At 42.2% G+C, this 20,778-nt stretch overlaps 1 protein-coding gene across 1 annotated transcript in view; it reads right to left on the minus strand.

The window, feature by feature from the left end:
- The window catches only part of LOC142274114 (adhesion G-protein coupled receptor F1-like), a 38,030-nt gene extending 17,252 nt beyond the window's left edge, over positions 1-20,778 (minus strand). Inside the window, exons 1-5 of the mRNA XM_075332555.1 lie at positions 20,518-20,778; positions 20,111-20,149; positions 19,095-19,168; positions 16,551-17,915; positions 7,225-7,266 (exon numbers count right to left, since the gene is read on the minus strand). Of these exons, the coding sequence (XP_075188670.1) occupies positions 7,225-7,266; positions 16,551-17,915; positions 19,095-19,168; positions 20,111-20,149; positions 20,518-20,635 (1,638 nt within the window). The 5' untranslated portion in view covers positions 20,636-20,778. The remainder of the gene's footprint in view (positions 1-7,224; positions 7,267-16,550; positions 17,916-19,094; positions 19,169-20,110; positions 20,150-20,517) is intronic.

Below are 20,778 nucleotides of genomic sequence, written 5' to 3' on the forward strand. Positions count from 1 at the left end.
TCTAATATAGTACAGTCTTATCTACTGTAGTCTGATCTAATATAGTCCAGTCTTATCTAGTGTAGTCTGATCTAATATAGTCCAGTCCTATCTAGTGTAGTCTGATCTAATATAGTCCAGTCTTATCTATTGAAGTCTGATCTAATATAGTCCAGTCTTATCTAGTGTAGTCTGATCTAATATAGTCCAGTCTTATCTATTGAAGTCTGATCTAATATAGTCCAGTCTTATCTAGTGTAGTCTGATCTAATATAGTCCAGTCTTATCTAGTGTAGTCTGACCTAATATAGTCCAGTCTTATATAGTGTAATCTGATCTAATATAGTCCAGTCTTATCTAGTGTAGTCTGATCTAATATAGTCCAGTCTTATCTAGTGTAGTCTGACCTAATATAGTCCAGTCTTATATAGTGTAGTCTGATCTAATATAGTCCAGTATTATCTAGTGTAGTCTGATCTAATATAGTCCAGTCTTATCTATTGAAGTCTGATCTAATATAGTCCAGTCTTATCTAGTGTAGTCTGATCTAACATAGTCCAGTCTTATCTAGTGTAGTCTGACCTAATATAGTCCAGTCTTATATAGTGTAGTCTGATCTAATATAGTCCAGTCTTATCTAGTGTAGTCTGATCTAATATAGTCCAGTCTTATCTATTGAAGTCTGATCTAATATAGTCCAGTCTTATCTAGTGTAGTCTGATCTAATATAGTCCAGTCTTATCTATTGAAGTCTGATCTAATATAGTCCAGTCTTATCTAGTGTAGTCTGATCTAATATAGTCCAGTCTTATCTAGTGTAGTCTGACCTAATATAGTCCAGTCTTATATAGTGTAATCTGATCTAATATAGTCCAGTCTTATCTAGTGTAGTCTGATCTAATATAGTCCAGTATTATCTAGTGTAGTCTGATCTAATATAGTCCAGTCTTATCTAGTGTAGTCTGATCTAATATAGTCCAGTCTTATCTAGTGTAGTCTGATCTAATATAGTCCAGTCTTATCTAGTGTAGTCTGACCTAATATAGTCCAGTCTTATCTAGTGTAGTCTGACCTAATATAGTCCAGTCTTATCTAGTGTAGTCTGATCTAATATAGTCCAGTCTTATCTAGTGTAGTCTGATCTAATATAGTCCAGTCTTATCTAGTGTAGTCTGACCTAATATAGTCCAGTCTTATCTAGTGTGGTCTGACCTAATATAGTCCAGTCTTATCTAGTGTAGTCTGATCTAATATAGTCCAGTCTTATCTAATGTAGTCTGACCTAATATAGTCCAGTCTTATCTAGTGTAGTCTGGTCTAATATAGTCCAGTCTTATCTAGTGTAGTCTGACCTAATATAGTCCAGTCTTATCTAGTGTAGTCTGACCTAATATAGTCCAGTCTTATCTAGTGTAGTCTGATCTAATATAGTCCAGTCTTATCTAGTCTAGTCTGATCTAATATAGTCCAGTCTTATCTAGTCTAGTCTGACCTAATATAGTCCAGTCTTATCTAGTGTAGTCTGACCTAATATAGTCCAGTCTTATCTAGTGTAGTCTGACCTAATATAGTCCAGTCTTATCTAGTGTAGTCTGATCTAATATAGTCCAGTCTTATCTAGTGTAGTCTGATCTAATATAGTCCAGTCTTATCTAGTGTAGTCTGATCTAATATAGTCCAGTCTTATCTAGTGTAGTCTGATCTAATATAGTCCAGTCTTATCTAGTGTAGTCTGATCTAATATAGCCCAGTCTTATCTAGTGTAGTCTGATATAATATAGTCCAGTCTTATCTAGTGTAGTCTGATCTAATATACTCCAGTCTTATCTAGTGTAGTCTGATCTAATATAGTCCAGTCTTATCTAGTGTAGTCTGATCTAATATAGTCCAGTCTTATCTAGTGTAGTCTGATCTAATATAGTCCAGTCTTATCTAGTGTAGTCTGATCTAATATAGTCCAGTTTTATCTAGTGTAGTCTGACCTAATATAGTCCAGTCTTATCTAGTGTAGTCTGACCTAATATAGTCCAGTCTTTTCTAGTGTAGTCTGACCTAATATAGTCCAGTCTTATCTAGTGTAGTCTGATCTAATATAGTCCAGTCTTATCTAATGTAGTCTGACCTAATATAGTCCAGTCTTATCTAGTGTAGTCTGATCTAATATAGTCCAGTCTTATCTAGTGTAGTCTGACCTAATATAGTCCAGTCTTATCTAGTGTAGTCTGACCTAATATAGTCCAGTCTTATCTAGTGTAGTCTGATCTAACATAGTCCAGTCTTATCTAGTGTGGTCTGATCTAATATAGTCCAGTCCTATCTAGTGTAGTCTGATCTAATATAGTCCAGTCTTATCTAATGCAGTCTGACCTAATATAGTCCAGTCTTATCTAGTGTAGTCTGATCTAATATAGTCCAGTCTTATCTAGTGTAGTCTGACCTAATATAGTCCAGTCTTATCTAGTGTCGTCTGACCTAATATAGTCCAGTCTTATCTAGTGTAGTCTGATCTAATATAGTCCAGTCTTATCTAGTCTAGTCTGATCTAATATAGTCCAGTCTTATCTAGTCTAGTCTGACCTAATATAGTCCAGTCTTATCTAGTGTAGTCTGATCTAATATAGTCCAGTCTTATCTAGTGTAGTCTGACCTAATATAGTCCAGTCTTATCTAGTGTAGTCTGATCTAATATAGTCCAGTCTTATCTAGTGTAGTCTGATCTAATATAGTCCAGTCTTATCTAGTGTAGTCTGATCTAATATAGTCCAGTCTTATCTAGTGTAGTCTGACCTAATATAGTCCAGTCTTATCTAGTGTAGTCTGATCTAATATAGTCCAGTCTTATCTAATGTAGTCTGATCTAACATAGTCCAGTCTTATCTAGTGTAGTCTGATCTAATATAGTCCAGTCTTATCTAGTGTAGTCTGATCTAATATAGTCCAGTATTATCTAGTGTAGTCTGATCTAATATAGCCCAGTCTTATCTAGTGTAGTCTGATCTAATATAGTCCAGTCTTATCTAGTGTAGTCTGATCTAATATAGTCCAGTCTTATCTAGTGTAGTCTGATCTAATATACTCCAGTCTTATCTAGTGTAGTCTGATCTAATATAGTCCAGTCTTATCTAGTGTAGTCTGATCTAATATAGTCCAGTCTTATCTAGTGTAGTCTGATCTAATATAGTCCAGTCTTATCTAGTGTAGTCTGATCTAATATAGTCCAGTCTTATCTAGTGTAGTCTGATCTAATATAGTCCAGTCTTATCTAGTGTAGTCTGATCTAATATAGTCCAGTCTTATCTAGTGTAGTCTGATCTAATATAGTCCAGTCTTATCTAGTGTAGTCTGATCTAATATAGTCCAGTCTTATCTAGTGTAGTCTGATCTAATATAGTCCAGTATTATCTAGTGTAGTCTGATCTAATATAGCCCAGTCTTATCTAGTGTAGTCTGATCTAATATAGTCCAGTCTTATCTAGTGTAGTCTGATATAATATAGTCCAGTCTTATCTAGTGTAGTCTGATCTAATATACTCCAGTCTTATCTAGTGTAGTCTGATCTAATATAGTCCAGTCTTATCTAGTGTAGTCTGATCTAATATAGTCCAGTCTTATCTAGTGTAGTCTGATCTAATATAGTCCAGTCTTATCTAGTGTAGTCTGATCTAATATAGTCCAGTCTTATCTAGTGTAATCTGATCTAATATAGTCTAGTCTTATCTAGTGTAGTCTGATCTAATATAGTCCAGTCTTATCTAGTGTAGTCTGATCTAATATAGTCCACTCTTATCTAGTGTAGTCTGACCTAATATAGTCCAGTCTTATCTAGTGTAGTCTGATCTAACATAGTCCAGTCTTATCTAGTGTGGTCTAATCTAATATAGTCCAGTCCTATCTAGTGTAGTCTGATCTAATATAGTCCAGTCTTATCTAGTGTAGTCTGATCTAATATAGTCCAGTCTTATCTAGTGTAGTCTGATATAATATAGTCCAGTCTTATCTAGTGTAGTCTGATCTAATATACTCCAGTCTTATCTAGTGTAGTCTGATCTAATATAGTCCAGTCTTATCTAGTGTAGTCTGATCTAATATAGTCCAGTCTTATCTAATGTAGTCTGATCTAACATAGTCCAGTCTTATCTAGTGTAGTCTGATCTAATATAGTCCAGTCCTATCTAGTGTAGTCTTATCTAATATAGTCCAGTCTTATCTAGTGTAATCTGATCTAATATAGTCTAGTCTTATCTAGTGTAGTCTGATCTAATATAGTCCAGTCTTATCTAGTGTAGTCTGATCTAATATAGTCCAGTCTTATCTAGTGTAGTCTGACCTAATATAGTCCAGTCTTATCTAGTGTAATCTGATCTAATATAGTCTAGTCTTATCTAGTGTAGTCTGATCTAATATAGTCCAGTCTTATCTAGTGTAGTCTGATCTAATATAGTCTAGCCTTATCTAGTGTAGTCTGATCTAATATAGTCCAGTCCTATCTAGTGTAGTCTGATCTAATATAGTCCAGTCCTATCTAGTGTAGTCTGATCTAATATAGTCCAGTCTTATCTAGTGTAGTCTGATCTAATATAGTCCAGTCCTATCTAGTGTAGTCTGATCTAATATAGTCCAGTCTTATCTAGTGTAGTCTGATCTAATATAGACCAGTCTTATCTAGTGTAGTCTGACCTAATATAGTCTAGTTGTATTTACTGTAGTCTGATCTAATATAGTCCAGTCTTATCTAGTGTAATCTGATCTAATATAGTTCAGTCTTATCTTGTGTAGTCTGATCTAATATAGTCCAGTCTTATCTAGTGTAGTCTGATCTAATATAGTCCAGTCTTATCTAGTCTAGTCTGATCTAATATAGTCCAGTCTTATCTAGTGTAGTCTGATCTAATATAGTACAGTCTTATCTACTGTAGTCTGATCTAATATAGTCCAGTCTTATCTAGTGTAGTCTGATCTAATATAGTCCAGTCCTATCTAGTGTAGTCTGATCTAATATAGTCCAGTCTTATCTACTGTAGTCTGATCTAATATAGTCCAGTCTTATCTAGTCTAGTCTGATCTAATATAGTCCAGTCTTATCTAGTGTAGTCTGATCTAACATAGTCCAGTCTTATGTAGTGTAGTCTGACCTAATATAGTCCAGTCTTATATAGTGTAGTCTGATCTAATATAGTCCAGTCTTATCTAGTGTAGTCTGATCTAATATAGTCCAGTCTTATCTAGTGTAGTCTGATCTAATATAGTCCAGTCTTATCTAGTGTAGTCTGACCTAATATAGTCCAGTCTTATCTAGTGTAGTCTGATCTAATATAGTCCAGTCTTATCTAGTCTAGTCTGATCTAATATAGTCCAGTCTTATCTAGTCTAGTCTGACCTAATATAGTCCAGTCTTATCTAGTGTAGTCTGATCTAATATAGTCCAGTCTTATCTAGTGTAGTCTGATCTAATATAGTCCAGTCTTATCTAGTGTAGTCTGACCTAATATAGTCCAGTCTTATCTAGTGTAGTCTGATCTAATATAGTCCAGTCTTATCTAGTCTAGTCTGATCTAATATAGTCCAGTCTTATCTAGTCTAGTCTGACCTAATATAGTCCAGTCTTATCTAGTGTAGTCTGATCTAATATAGTCCAGTCTTATCTAGTGTAGTCTGACCTAATATAGTCCAGTCTTATCTAGTGTAGTCTGATCTAATATAGTCCAGTCTTATCTAGTGTAGTCTGATCTAATATAGTCCAGTCTTATCTAGTGTAGTCTGATCTAATATAGTCCAGTCTTATCTAGTGTAGTCTGATCTAATATAGTCCAGTCTTATCTAGTGTTGTCTGATCTAATATAGTCCAGTCTTATCTAGTGTAGTCTGATCTAATATAGTCCAGTCTTATCTAGTGTAGTCTGATCTAATATAGTCCAGTCTTATCTAGTGTAGTCTGATCTAATATAGTCCAGTCTTATCTAGTGTAGTCTGATCTAATATAGCCCAGTCTTATCTAGTGTAGTCTGATCTAATATAGTCCAGTCTTATCTAGTGTAGTCTGATCTAATATAGTCCAGTCTTATCTAGTGTAGTCTGATCTAATATACTCCAGTCTTATCTAGTGTAGTCTGACCTAATATAGTCCAGTCTTATCTAGTGTAGTCTGATCTAATGTAGTCCAGTCTTATCTAGTGTAGTCTGATCTAACATAGTCCAGTCTTATCTAGTGTAGTCTGATCTAATATTGTCCAGTCCTATCTAGTGTAGTCTGATCTAATATACTCCAGTCTTATCTAGTGTAGTCTGATCTAATATAGTCCAGTCCTATCTAGTGTAGTCTGATCTAATATAGTCCAGTCTTATCTAGTGTAGTCTGATCTAATATAGTCCAGTCTTATCTAGTGTAGTCTGATCTAATATAGTCCAGTCCTATCTAGTGTAGTCTGACCTAATATAGTCCAGTCTTATCTAGTGTAGTCTGATCTAACATAGTCCAGTCTTATCTAGTGTAGTCTGATCTAATATAGTCCAGTCCTATCTAGTGTAGTCTGATCTAATATAGTCCAGTCTTATCTAGTGTAGTCTGACCTAATATAGTCCAGTCTTATCTAGTGTAGTCTGATCTAATATAGTCCAGTCTTATCTAGTGTAGTCTGATCTAATATAGTCCAGTCTTGTCTAGTGTAGTCTGATCTAATATAGTCCAGTCTTATCTAGTGTAGTCTGATCTAATATAGTCCAGTCCTATCTAGTGTAGTCTGATCTAATATAGTCCAGTCTTATCTAGTGTAGTCTGATCTAATATAGTCCAGTCTTATCTAGTGTAGTCTGATCTAATATAGTCCAGTCCTATCTAGTGTAGTCTGACCTAATATAGTCCAGTCTTATCTAGTGTAGTCTGATCTAACATAGTCCAGTCTTATCTAGTGTAGTCTGATCTAATATAGTCCAGTCCTATCTAGTGTAGTCTGATCTAATATAGTCCAGTCTTATCTAGTGTAGTCTGATCTAATATAGTCCAGTCTTATCTAGTCTAGTCTGATCTAATATAGTCCAGTCTTATCTAGTCTAGTCTGATCTAATATAGTCCAGTCTTATCTAGTGTAGTCTGATCTAATATAGTCCAGTCTTATCTAGTGTAGTCTGATCTAATATAGTCCAGTCTTATCTAGTGTAGTCTGACCTAATATAGTCCAGTCTTATCTAGTGTAGTCTGATCTAATATAGTCCAGTCTTATCTATTGAAGTCTGATCTAAGCCACTTACCTTCTTATCAAGCAAACAACCAAAGATGAATATGAAGAACCCCTGCAGGAGAGAAGAAGAGATCAGGATGACCGCGCTCAAGAAAGCGGTCAGTGTCTATAGTCTGCAGATAAAGCGGTAAAGTATCTACATCACACGGTAAAATGAATCCTTCTCCTGTCCAATCCATAACAGAGAACTATGTTTTTAGCATAGATTTCCTGGGCAAGGCCACCATTAGGAATTTACGGTCCCCATGCTGGGGACATTTTTGGGCACCCTTCAGGCTCCGCTAATTCTCCACCCCAGCTCCGTCTCCACCCCTCAAACCTTCCACAGTTTCACCGCCACGCTTGGAAAAACGTATATATTAATACACATTCACAGTCATGGTGAAAAGTGTTAGCACACTTGAAGTTGTTTCAGAAAATGAAGTGTTTAATAATACACCCCCTACACTTCCCCTTTCCATAATACACCCTCTAAACTGCCCCTCTTAATCTCTCCCACACTGCCTCAATGTATAATATCCCCCCACACACTGCCCCTCTGTATAACATCCTATACACACACACTGCTCCTTTGTATAATAATCCCCACACACACTACCCTTCTGTATAATATCCCCCCATACACTGCTCCTCTGTATAATATCCCCACACACACTGCCCCTCTGTATAACATCCTATACACACACACTGCTCCTTTGTATAATAATCCCCACAAACACTACCCTTCTGTATAATATCCCCCCACATACTGCTCCTCTGTATAATATCCCCCACACACATTGCCCCTCTGTATAAAATCCCGGTACATACATTACCCCTTTGTGTAATATCCCCCCCACTCACTGCCCCTCTGTAATATCCCTCACATACACTGCCCCTCAGTATACTATCCCCCCACACAAGTTGCCCCTCTTTATAATATCCTCCCACACACTGCTCCCCTGTATATTGCCCTACACACTATCCCTCTGTATACTATTCCCCCACACACACACTACCCCTCTGTATAATATCCATGTACACACATTGCCCCTTTGTGTAACATCCTATACACACACACTGCTCCTTTGTATAATAATCCCCACACACTACCCTTCTGTATAATATCCCCCCACACACTGCTCCTCTGTATAATATCCCCCCACACACTGCTCCTCTGTATAATATCCCCCACACACATTGCCCCTCTGTATAAAATCCCCGTACACACATTGCACCTTTGTGTAATATCCCCCCCACTCACTGCCCCTCTGTAATATCCCTCACATAAACTGCCCCTCAGTATACTATCCCCTCACACAAGTTGCCCCTCTTTATAATATCCTCCCAAACACTGCCCCTCTGTATGTTGCCCTACACACTATCCCTCAGTATACTATTCCCCCCACACACACACTACCCCTCTGTATAATATCCCCCATACACACACTGCCCCACTCTGTATAATACCCCCCACATTGCTCCTCAACACTTTGTTAGGAAAGAAGTAATGGGCACCACAGTGTAATAAATATAAATAAAGAGAGGCTGCTAACAAAAAACTATGTAAAAAAATAATTGTAACATGAGAGGAAAAAAGCTGCATTATAAAAATGTGCACACCCAGCTATTTATATATAAACATGGTTTTTATTGATACAAAACATATAAGGCTGAAAAACGTGATTGACAAAAAAAATATGGATGAAATAAGGGGATGGGCATAATAATTTTGTACTTATCCCCAGTGAAGTATCAGGGGACTGATAACAGAATGCACAATAAGTATATAAACAAGGCAGTGTCCACAGATAAATAATCCCAAAACACACAATACCTGGCTGTAGAGCCTCACCTTAAAGGTAATGTGGCAGTAAGTCAATAGAGGGTGGGTTTTAAACCTTTGTTTTTGTTAGCCTTAAATGTTTGGTATCAATAAAATATTATATATATATATATATATATATATATATATATATATATATATATATATATATATATATATATATATAAAATGTCCCCCCTCCTGGTATATATCCCCATCCTGACCCCCCCTGGTGTATATCTTCTCCTCCTGGTATATATGTCCCCTTCCTGGTATATATGTCACAATTCTGGTATATATGTCCCCTTTCTGGAATATATGTCCCCATCCTTGGCTCTTTCTGGTATGTATGTCCCCCTCCTGTTAAATATGTCCCCCTCCAGGCCCCATCCTAGTATATATGTCCCTATCCTGGTTTATTTGTTCTCTTTCTAGCATATATGTCCTCCTCCCGGTATATATGTCCACTTCCTAAGCCCCTGCTCATACGTATGTCTCCATTCTTGTTTATTTGTCCCTTTCCTGGTATATATGTTCTCCGTCAGGTATATATGTCTCCTTTATGGGCACCTCCTGGTTTATATGTCCAAATCCTGGAATATGTCATCCTGTTACATATATCCCCCTCTGGGCACATTTTGGTATAGATTTCCCCATTCTGGTTTCTGTCCCCTTCCTGGTATATATATGTTCCCTTCTTGGGCCCCTCCTGGTATATTTGTCTGCCGGAAAATGAAAAAAAAATTTTTTACCAACCCTCCCCGACTCCCACATCGCAGGGTGTCCTCTCTGAGTTGCAATGCATTTCAGCTGAATGTGCTCCCTCTGATGCACATCCACTCCTGTCTTCAGCTCATGGAGTGCTTACCTTTCCCTGCCAGCTGCCGCGGCCTTGTCAACCTCCGTGGTTCTGCGTTGCCTGTAGCAGTGTGATGAGGTTGCAGAGTGATGACCTCATCACCCTGCTGCATGCTGGGCCTTTAGATGACATGTTGGTGCCTTGTTCTGCTCCAATGACCTTGCCTCCACCACATGACTAATTTGCATGTGAAGTGCTTCGCATGCAAATTATCTATGTGTAGTGGCTAAAACAACACGGCCACGGCCCCTCTGCTGTGACTGAGGCCCGGTGAAGAGGGGGGCCTGGCCTTGGGCTTAAAGCTAAGTAATCACCCTCGGCCCTGGCTAGGCCCCCCTCTTTACTGGGCCCCATACACCAATCATGGTGGCCCTGTTCCTGGGAAAATGGATCATCCACGCTCTATAATTATGTCACTATCAGGTTATTCCTGTCTCACTTTGTCTTTATTGGGAGAGAACTCAGTTTTTCTGATATAAAGGTCCAGATTTCCTGCACAGACATAATGTAACTTGATAGATACCATTGTATGTGCCTGCAGTCACCACTAGGGTGAGCTCAGGAGCTCATTGTATACAGATCATGCATTATACTCAAGAATTACTCAGTTTACAGGAAGCGCCCCCTAGTTGTATTCACAGACATCAGGAGCCGGAGACAGTGAGCTCTGTATTGATAAAATTCAATGTATATAAGATATATTAAGAAATTAATCAGTAATTAATCAGAGTTGGACTCGAATGCAAAATATTTTGCTGGTTGTGAGGGTGGGATATTGTGGGTCATGTACCATTTTGTGTGGGTTCATGTTTAGGCTTGGTTCACTATCCATTATTTGTACTGCTTATGTGTACATTCTATTGTCTTTAGATAATCACCCCCTACAGTGTTTCTGTCCCTAGGTCTGGGGGAGGGGTTCAGGGATTCAACTAAACTCTCTGTTTTACTTGGAGATCGTCAGTCTGTTGGAGAACTTCAAGAATGAAGCAGGAAGATTGATCCTCTTGTAGAAGCTGAGACGTCTCAGAGAGAGACCTGGACATTTATCGCTTACTGGACTTTGTGTTACTGGATTAATTTTACCCTCTGTTTTGTGGATTATTTTATGGACCGTTTTGATTTGCTTGGAATATATGCTCTTTGGATTGTACCGCCATCTCTCGCTCTGTTGATTGTGTGATATGGGAGAAGAACCCCGTGACACTGATCCCATTTAAATCAGTGATATCAACCTACAAATGTCTTGAGGACAGTCCTGGCCAAACGTTTTAAGATTTTCACAGTAGCCTCTTCATAAAGGAAGAGAACGTGAACTCTAATACCACCTATAGGAGGTAGTAATCCTAAAAATTAATATTGACCCTTTAACGAACCTTACCTTATGACTTGGGATGAGAAGCCAAACTAGACACTCTCTCTGTCGAAATATACTTAGAGGTGATTGACCCCTCAAAGCTGGAGGTCTAATTAGGCTGGGTTAGAGGTCTCTGATGGGCCATCTATGGGAACATTTCTCCTTTTAGATAGTCCTGGTGTAAGGAGACTTAAAGGCCATGTAATGCTTTCCTGGAAAACATGTCTGAAGAGGCTTCATCAGAGATAACAACTTTGCAGGAAATGAAAGGATGGACTGCAGAAACACTGTGGAAACCTACTTTCTCTGATAAAGCTGTTTTCTCTGTTTGGGGTATCTTGAAAAATGATTATCCAGAAAAGAATAGGCAAGCTCTGCCATGAGTCCTGTGTCTACCAGCAATGAAGCCTCTTAAGACCACTCATGTGTGGTGGCTTTTCCTCCATTTTGCACAAGACATGTAGGGTATAAAGTGAGCATGTGGGAGAAGGTGCTCTGGTCAGATAAGACCAAAGGAGAACTTATTAGGCTAAATGCAAAACACTATATGTGGCTGAAAACTAACACTGCACATCACCCTAAAAAAAACATCCCCACCATCACACATGGTGGAGGCAGCATCCTGCTGTGGGGACGCTTTTCCTCAGCAGGGGGAAGAAAGCTGGTCAAAGGTGATAGGAAGATTGATGGAGTTAAATACAGGGCAATCCTTGAGGAATTATGTTATGGCGAGGCTTTTCTTCAGCAGGAGCAGGGGAGCTGGTCAGAGGTGGTGGGAAGATGGATGGAGCTTAATACAGGGCAATCCTGGAGGAAAACCTGAGAGAGGCTGCAAAAGACGTGAGACTGGGGTGTAGACTTATGTTTCAGCAGGACAACAACCCTAAACATCCTGCAGAGCTACAATGGATGGTTTATGTGACGCCCTGGACTAGCCAGGTAGTCACAGACATAACACCACACACACCCCCTCCCCTGGATAGTCACACCAGTCAAACAAAAACCCTTGTTGCCTCCCTCCAGGGTCTGATGTCCACACCAGGTGGGGCGGAGCCAGGCGGTTGGCCCCACCCACCGAGGAGTTCACAGGTCTGGAGGTGGGAAAAGTGTCAGATTCGTTTTGGAGGTGAAAGTGTGAGGAGTAGAAACTGCAAGTGTCTGGGTCGGAGCCCAGGCACTGACAGCAAGGTTGGCAGACGGTGGTGGCCGTCTGCAGGAGTTAGTGGATCTCTGCGGAATCGTTGGACCGGGGTCGGGCGGTGGACCGCTGGTACCGACACGGGGAGCGGAGTGAAGCTAAGCACAAAGGCAGGGCCATCGGACCCCGACTAGGCTTGGAGCCGCCGACAACGGTCAAATCCGAGTGTGACCGGAACCCCAGGGGTTTCCTAACAACCAAGACCCGATAGAAGGCACAAGTCCACACTGTGAGGATATACAGCCACCGCCACAGGCTAGAGATCCAAGGGCCAGAGCCTGCGGGCAAAACGGGCTCCTTCGGTACCTATACACCGGGGAGCGGACTACCGTGTGGGAAGCGATCGGAGTCAAAACATTCTAACCAGGTGCAGGGAAAGACAGCCACCACCACCCTGTCCGGGGAGAGCATAGACACTGCAGCTGGCTGCGGGACCCGTCCATCCAGCCGTTTGGTTTACCAGAGACTCTGTGCATCTGTTTCTGAGTGAGTACAACAGTGCCATCCGGCACCGCACCGCGCTGCCCCTGCAACCCTGCACCCCAGCCATCCAGCCTCCCCGTTGCACCACCGGGCTCGGGATCACCAACCCCTACCCACGGAGGGGACAACATCCTAGCTGCTCCCTACCATCGCTCCTGGGATCCCCGTCACCAGCAGTGGTGGTGCCAACTATCACCACGACCCGTGGGTGGCGTCACAAACTATCTCCCTAAACAAACCACCCCTTTTCACTCATGGGCGAGGAGCGCTGCTCGAGTCCCCGGGTCCGGCCCACCGCTCGAGCCACCGAGCAGCAGCAGCCACGGAGGACCCGAGCGTAGTGAGCGCGGCCCCTCCGCCCGCGACATTAGATCAGGGGTCTCAAACTTGTGGCCTACATGCGGCCCCTATGGCTGGTTCTTCCTGCCCTCTCGCATGTGGCCCCCTTGATATTACAGCCGGTGCAGGGGCTGCAGCAGTCAGCACTTTATTTCCGATGACTGGTTTACAGGTGTTGCACAAAGACAAGCCCTGTGTACAACTATTCCAATGGCAGCCGCCGTCCACTCAGAGGTCAGAAGCGTATGACGTCAGTTGCTGGCCTTCTGATTGGCCGGCAGCGACCAAAGGAAAGGCTGTGCACAGAGCTTATCTCTGCGCAGAACATCTGAAATAAAGTGCTGACTGTGACGGCCCCCTACACCGGCTGCGATCATCTAGGGAGCCGCAGGCTGAAGGAAAGAAGACATCGAAGGAATGGAGGACACTGGAGAAGATTTTTTTTTGTGTGTGAATGGCACAATAGGCAACACATCTACAGGATGGGGCATTGCTACAAGAAGAGAACTAGGAAAGGGGACATTACTACAAGAAAAAGACCAGAAAGGGGACATTACTATAAGAAGAGCACCAGCATGGGCACATTAGTTATCAGTGACAATCATGGGGTACATTACTACAGGATGGAGAAAAGGATGGGCACATTACTACAGGATGGAGATAAGGATGGGCACATTACTACCGGATGGAGATAAGGATGGGCACATTACTACCGGATGGAGATAAGGATAAGCACATTACTACAGGATGGAGATAAGGATGGGCACATTACTACAGGATGTGGACATGTTGGAGCACATTAATACAAGATGGGGACAAGGATGGGCACATTACTACAGGCTGGGGACAAGGATGGGCACATTACTACAGGATGAGCACAAGGATGGGCACATTACTACAGGCTGGGGACAAGGATGGGCACATTACTACAGGATGAGCACAAGGATGGGCACATTACTACAGGATGAGCACAAGGATGGGCACATTACTACAGGCTGGGGACAAGGATGGGCACATTACTACAGGATGAGCACAAGGATGGGAACATTACTACAGGATGGGGACAAGGATGGGCACATTACTACAGGATGAGCACAAGGATGGGCACATTACTACAGGATGAGCACAAGGATGGGAACATTACTACAGGATGGGGACAAGGATGGGCACATTACTACAGGATGAGCACAAGGATGGGCACAATTATACAGGCTTGGGACAAGGATGGGCACATTACTACACATGGAGACAAGGAAGGGCACATTACTACAGGATGTGGACATGTTGGAGCACATTAATACAAGATGAGGACAAGGATGGGCACATTACTACAGGCTGGGGACAAGGATGGGCACATTACAACAAGATGAGGACAAGGATGGGCACATTACAACAAGATGAGGACAAGGATGGGAACATTACTACAGGATGAGCACAAGGATGGGAACATTACTACAAGATGGGGACAAGGATGGGCACATAACTACAGGATGAGCACAAGGATGGGAACAATACTCTAGGATGGGGACAAGGATGGGCACATTACTCCAGAATGTACACATTACTACAAGATGGGGACAAGGACAGGCACATTACTACAGGATAAGGACAAGAATGGGCACATAACTCCAGGATGGAGACCAGGATGGGGCACATCACTACAGGATAGACGCAAGAAGGAGCACATTAATCCAGGATGGGCAAATTACTCCAGGAGGAGTACATTACTATAGGATGGGAACAAGGAGGAGAACATTACTACAAGATGGGGACATGGATTGCCACATTACCACAGTATGGGCACATTATTACAGGATGGGAACAAGGAGAAGCACATTACTCCAGGATGGAGACAAGGATTGGCACATTGCTCCAGGATGGTGACACGGATTAGCACATTGCTCCAGGATTGGGACCAAGATGGGCACATTACTACAGGATGGGAACAAGGATGGGAATATTACTACAAGGGGACAAGGATGGGCACATTACTACAAGGGGACAAGGATGGGCACATTACTACAGGATGATGACAATGTTGGGCACATTACTACAGGATGGGGACAATCTACATTACTTCAGGATGGGGACCAGGATGGGTACATTACTACACAACAGGGACAAGGATGGGTATATTATTTCACGATGGGGGCCAGGATAATTGTAAGACAATATTACTTACAAGAAGGGGATAAAATGTAAAAAAATAATTAAACAGAAATTATGATTTTTTTTTTACCATTTAAAATGCTTTTTTATATATAAACAAAAAAGTGCCCACTTGTTATAATAAACGAGCGAAAAATGTCCAAAACAGTGATCCAAAGGTGTAAAGAAAATAAATGGTATCACTAAAAATGTCACCTTGTCCTGCAAAGAACGCAGCCCTCCAAATTATCTTTTTTTCAATATGCGGCCCATGCACCCAGCCGAGTTTGAGGTTTAGATCAGAGCATACTCCTGTGTGTGAGCGGCTGAGGCACAGCCCAGACCCAAATCCACCGAGAATCTGTGACAAGACGGGAAAATCACCGATCACAGACGTCTCCATCCAACCTCACTGAGCGAGAGAAGAGGAAAAGATCACCTCAAGATGTGTAAAGCTGGAGAGACCCCCAAATGACAGATAAAGGTTATCCTATATAGTGCTGACTCCGGGGGCTGAATACTAATGCAAGACACAATTTTCAGATTTATATTTGTAAAATATTTAGAAAAACAGGTATCATTTCCTTTACACCTCAATAATACTTGCTACTTAGTGTTGGTATATGAAATAAAATCCAAATAAAATACATTTAAGTTTGTGGGTGTAACATGAAAAAAAGTGTAAAAGCTCACGGGGTATGAATACTTTTTCAATGCACTGTAACTGAACTTTCTCTAACTAAATTAGATCCTCCTAAATCCAGCCTGAATGGAGCAGCCCAGGGTATCTTACTATCTACCTCTCATTCTAGGAGGTCATCAACTCCATATCACCACCATCTCCTCATCCCCAAATATCCACAGTAATTCCGAGTTCTGCACTCTTCTTCATCACTTCTCCAGCTCTCGCCTGTCTGCCATTGTACCAGTGACCCAAGACCCTTTCCTGTCTTTTGTAAATCTCCTCCTGTGCTGCATCTGAATTTTGGAATGCACTTTCTTCATCAGAATGATATCTAATATTTCCATCTTTAAGCATCAGTCATTTCGAACCTTAACTAATGACTTCCCTTCCTTTTCCTTTTGTTCTCTGCATCAACTAAGACACACGTCTAATCCAAACCAAAGAAAAAAATATCTCCAAAACTGACCTGAAGTGGATTGAGAAGAACAAACAAATAGTGTAGAGCCACAGAGCTCCCATCTGAGAGTAAAGGGATTCCAATAGCCCAGGTCAATCCAAACTGAGGTGTACAGAAGACCACAGCCTTCACTAGCTTCTTGATGACCTCTTCATCCTCGTTGCTGCCTTCTGAGATGGACGGTCTGAGAAGTTTCCGAATCACCACAAGAAGGACGAGGAAGTTTCCAGACAGAATAATGATGGTTGGGATGTTAAAAGCCATAGAAGCCCCCGAGTCACTCTCCAGCCAGCAAACATTGTCCTTCCGGTAATCATTGGTAGGAGTGTAGTACAAGAAGGTGCCCACGGCAATAATGCTGGGACAGATGTATCCAAGACCAACAGAAAGACTCATGAATTCCTTTTTCGTGATGTGATGGAACACAAAGACCAAACGGCAAAAAAGAAATAGACTTTGGACTAAGGTCCAGCAAAAGAAAGCCAGGAGAGAAAAGTGGGTGCAGAAGGTTAGCCCTACGCAAAGCCGGAGATATTCCTTGGGTGTGATGTAACTGGAGGCAATAAATGAGACATAGCTTAGAAGAAGGAAGATGGAAGCGTTCAGTATGGCGGTATGTCTGTAGTAAGCTACAAGGTTCATGGGAAACCTCAGAAGGTACACTTGGAACGTGATGCACAACGTGAGGGAAACTATGGAGATAATAAGACCAGCGATGGTTATGTAGTCAAGTACCAAGCTGTTCTTCAAGGAATTGGGGATGTATTTTGCAATCAGCAAGGAGAATGATGTAAGATGATGGCAGTAACAGTGGGTTTCTCCATCGGCAATATCGGTGATGCACCCCTCTGAAGACCATCTGCTGGTGGTGAAGTTCCAAAAAGCACAAACAGATGTGGGGTCACAATAATTCCCATTGGAACAATGGAAGGTCAAGTTGATATTTGGGTTGTGGTAATTTTCATCATGTATTCGCAAGACGTTGGTCACAATGTTACTGTCTACTTGGTAAGGCAATGTTTCTTCTTCGTATTGTCCTGGGAAGTCCAGGTTCAGGGTTGTGCAGGATAATAAGAAAATGTTGACCAAGCAGGTTGGATGAAAGATTTGTTGACTGTCCTCGGGGGCCAGGGCTAAACTGATATGCGGATTAATACTTAGGGGATTCTCATTACTCATGTTGACGCAGGGGGCCACTAAGCAATAGAACTCTAGGTTTTCGTAGGACACATTATAAGATGCATTCACCATCTCCATCCTTTCTAGGAGATTTTCAATACACCGTAAAAAGGTTGGGCCGAGCACAGAGTTAGCGCTGGATGCTTCTCTCCAAGACGTTTCATTGAGGATTTCATTGGCAATGTAGAGGATGTCCTAGAAGGAAGAAACGTGAAAGGTCAATGAATAATAATGCCCGACAGTTATTAACATCTGTGTTATATAGAACTCAAGTATCTACTATTGGCAGCATCTACAAGGTGGGCAGATCTTTGGTGAGACATGATCATCATGGTAAGGATAAACCTCTGTGGACCACTTGCCCCATATTATATTGATGTCCCATCCTAGAAATTACATTTTCTCCACTGCAGTGGTTGGCGAGTTGTCTTCCATCCTTAGACCTCCTTGTCCTTCTGCCCAGTTGTCAGTGGTGGTGGCCCAGTTCTCAGTGGTCCTTCTGTGGTTGCATCGTCTTGAGAGCTCTCAGTGTCTACACTTTTGCCCCAGTACCTTCGGAGCATCATTAGAACAGTTTCTATCTTGGGAATCTGATTACTCACCATCATGGCGCCCGCAGGGAAGCTCAGGTTAGACTGTTATGTTCCCCAGAATATACACAATTATTTCCTCCTCATCTTTCTGAAAGAAACATTATCGTAACGGCAGCTTCACACGCACTCACCTGCCCTGCGACGTCGCTGTGAATGCCGAACAATCCCTCCTTCAAGGGAGAGGTGCGTTCAGCATCACAGTGACGTCACCGCGACGTCACTAATCGGCCGGCCAATAGAAGCGGAGGGGCGGAGATGAGCGGGACGTAAACATCCCGCCCACCTCCTTCCTTCCGCATTGCAGCCGCTGGACGCAGGTAGGAGATGTTCCTCGCTCCTGTGGCTTCATACACAGTGATGTGTGTTGCCGCAGGAACAAGGAACAACATCGTACCTGTCGCTGCACCGGCATTATGGAAATGACCGACACTACACAGATCACCGATTTACGACGCTTTTGCGATCGTTTATCGGTGCATCTAGGATTTACACGTTGCGACGTCGTTACTGCGTCACTTTCAATTTGACCCTGACGATATCGCAGTACCGATGTCGCAACGTGCAAAGCCCCCCTTAGAGTGCACCTAGGAGGCATGTGCGATGTCTGCAGGCCACGGCAGTCACAGAAGCAGGGATCAGAGAAAGATCAGCCACTGCGGGGGAGGAGAGCAGGACAGTACGGGGACAATGGTAAGGGCGTCACATATACAAAACTTTAAGCAGTTTTACAGCAGAAAATTTGCACAAACCGATTGACGAATTGACCCCAATGACGACTTACCGTAGACGTGTAATTTAACCACTCCATCAGCTGACTCCAGTCGCTGGAATTGTAGGAGGAGGATCCTGTGGAGCCTGAATATTATGGTACAATAGTTGTAGTAATGTGAGAGTATCATAGGACATTACACAAATACGAGGTAAAACCACATACAAAGAGGAAGATTTCCCATCACAGGGGTGTAATCCACAGTCATGGAGTGAAATATGCAATGTGTCTGACACAAAGAGGTTTTTACAAACATTGCCGACTGTCATGGCAGCATCAGGATCTGTTGAAGCTCCAGATCCTGGCACTCTGCCTGATAACTTCTTGGATGTCTGTGATCAGTGCAGGCAGACTCTGGTGTCGACCCACAGACATGTAGTTCCTAGGAAGGCTAGCAAGTGTTAAAACCTGCTGGTCTGCTTGTTAGTCTCCTTTGATCACATACTATGGGGGAGCCAATCACATTCACTCCCTTCTTATACATGCTGGCTGGACGCTTTTTTATTGCCAGCTATAGCTTCTCTATTCTGGTTTGGTAAGGTGTTGTGATCCAAACTTACTGGTGTTTGTAGTACTTTGTTACCGTGAGCGGTTATGGTGCTAAACCTTGTTGTCCTTTTGCTGCTGTCTTCCTTCTCTTGCTTTTCTCCTTTGTCTCTCACTGTTTGTTCCTGTTAGTTTGCAGTGTGTCTGAGTTTAGTTTTTTCCCTGTCTATCCTTATCTGTGTTGCCATCACACTCCTACCCCTTCCTTCCCTGGGGAGAGGGGAACAGTTTAGTTCTGGTCAGGAGAATAGTAAGGCATGGAACTCCAGCATCTCCACCATCAGGGGTAATCTGGAGGTTAGGGATAGCCTTGGGTCCCCTAATAATATAAGGGACAGTGTAGGAGCCCCTGTCCCTTGCTATCCCATATTGTGACAGTGCCCCCTTGACCTTGTTCTAAACCATGTTTATACTCCATCCCCTCATCTGTCCAGGAAGTTCAACTTTTGGGACACATTTAGAGAATATAACATGTCACTTACCGATTGGTTGAGCTGACGTCGCTGTTGTCAATGTCGTATCTGGATTAAAAAATACTAAAAATTAAAAGAAAATTCAAAATAATAAACTTTAAAAGAAAGGTTTGGATGTGACTAGAGCCGCTCAGATTGCAGCTGAAGATGTAGCGCTGTCCGGATAATATCCATAAGACTTACCGGATATGGAGAGGGTCTTGGCTGCCGCTCGCGGGCTGACGGACTGGGGTCATTATATATATATATAAATATATGTATATGCAGCGTAACATCCCCCGCAAGATGACCTGTTTTCTGTCCCTCACCCAATTCATAATGTCGCCAGAGTGGCACAGAGTATTTCAGGAGACGACAGTGCCGAGCTTGTTGACGGCAGTAACCTCTCCGCACATGATGACAGGACAGTCTCTTACCGGAGTATCCTCCAATGCTCTGGGTATTGGTGGACCCTTTGTCTTGGGGGGTGGTTGAGATGGGATGTAGGCTGGTACTCTGCGGTTTTGTGTTGACATTGGTTGTGTCTGTTTTCATGGTTGGTGATGTTGATATCGAAACCTCTTGGGGGGCCGTGCTCAGGGTGGTCCCTTGTGAGGCTACGGTTGTGCCAAAAATTTCAGCAGCCAGGGTGGTTGTCTCAGTGGTCACTGGACTTGTTTCTGCCAGGATGCCCGGTC

The sequence above is a fragment of the Anomaloglossus baeobatrachus genome, unplaced genomic scaffold (genome assembly GCF_048569485.1).
Source record: "Anomaloglossus baeobatrachus isolate aAnoBae1 unplaced genomic scaffold, aAnoBae1.hap1 Scaffold_370, whole genome shotgun sequence".
Taxonomy (NCBI): domain Eukaryota; kingdom Metazoa; phylum Chordata; class Amphibia; order Anura; family Aromobatidae; genus Anomaloglossus; species Anomaloglossus baeobatrachus.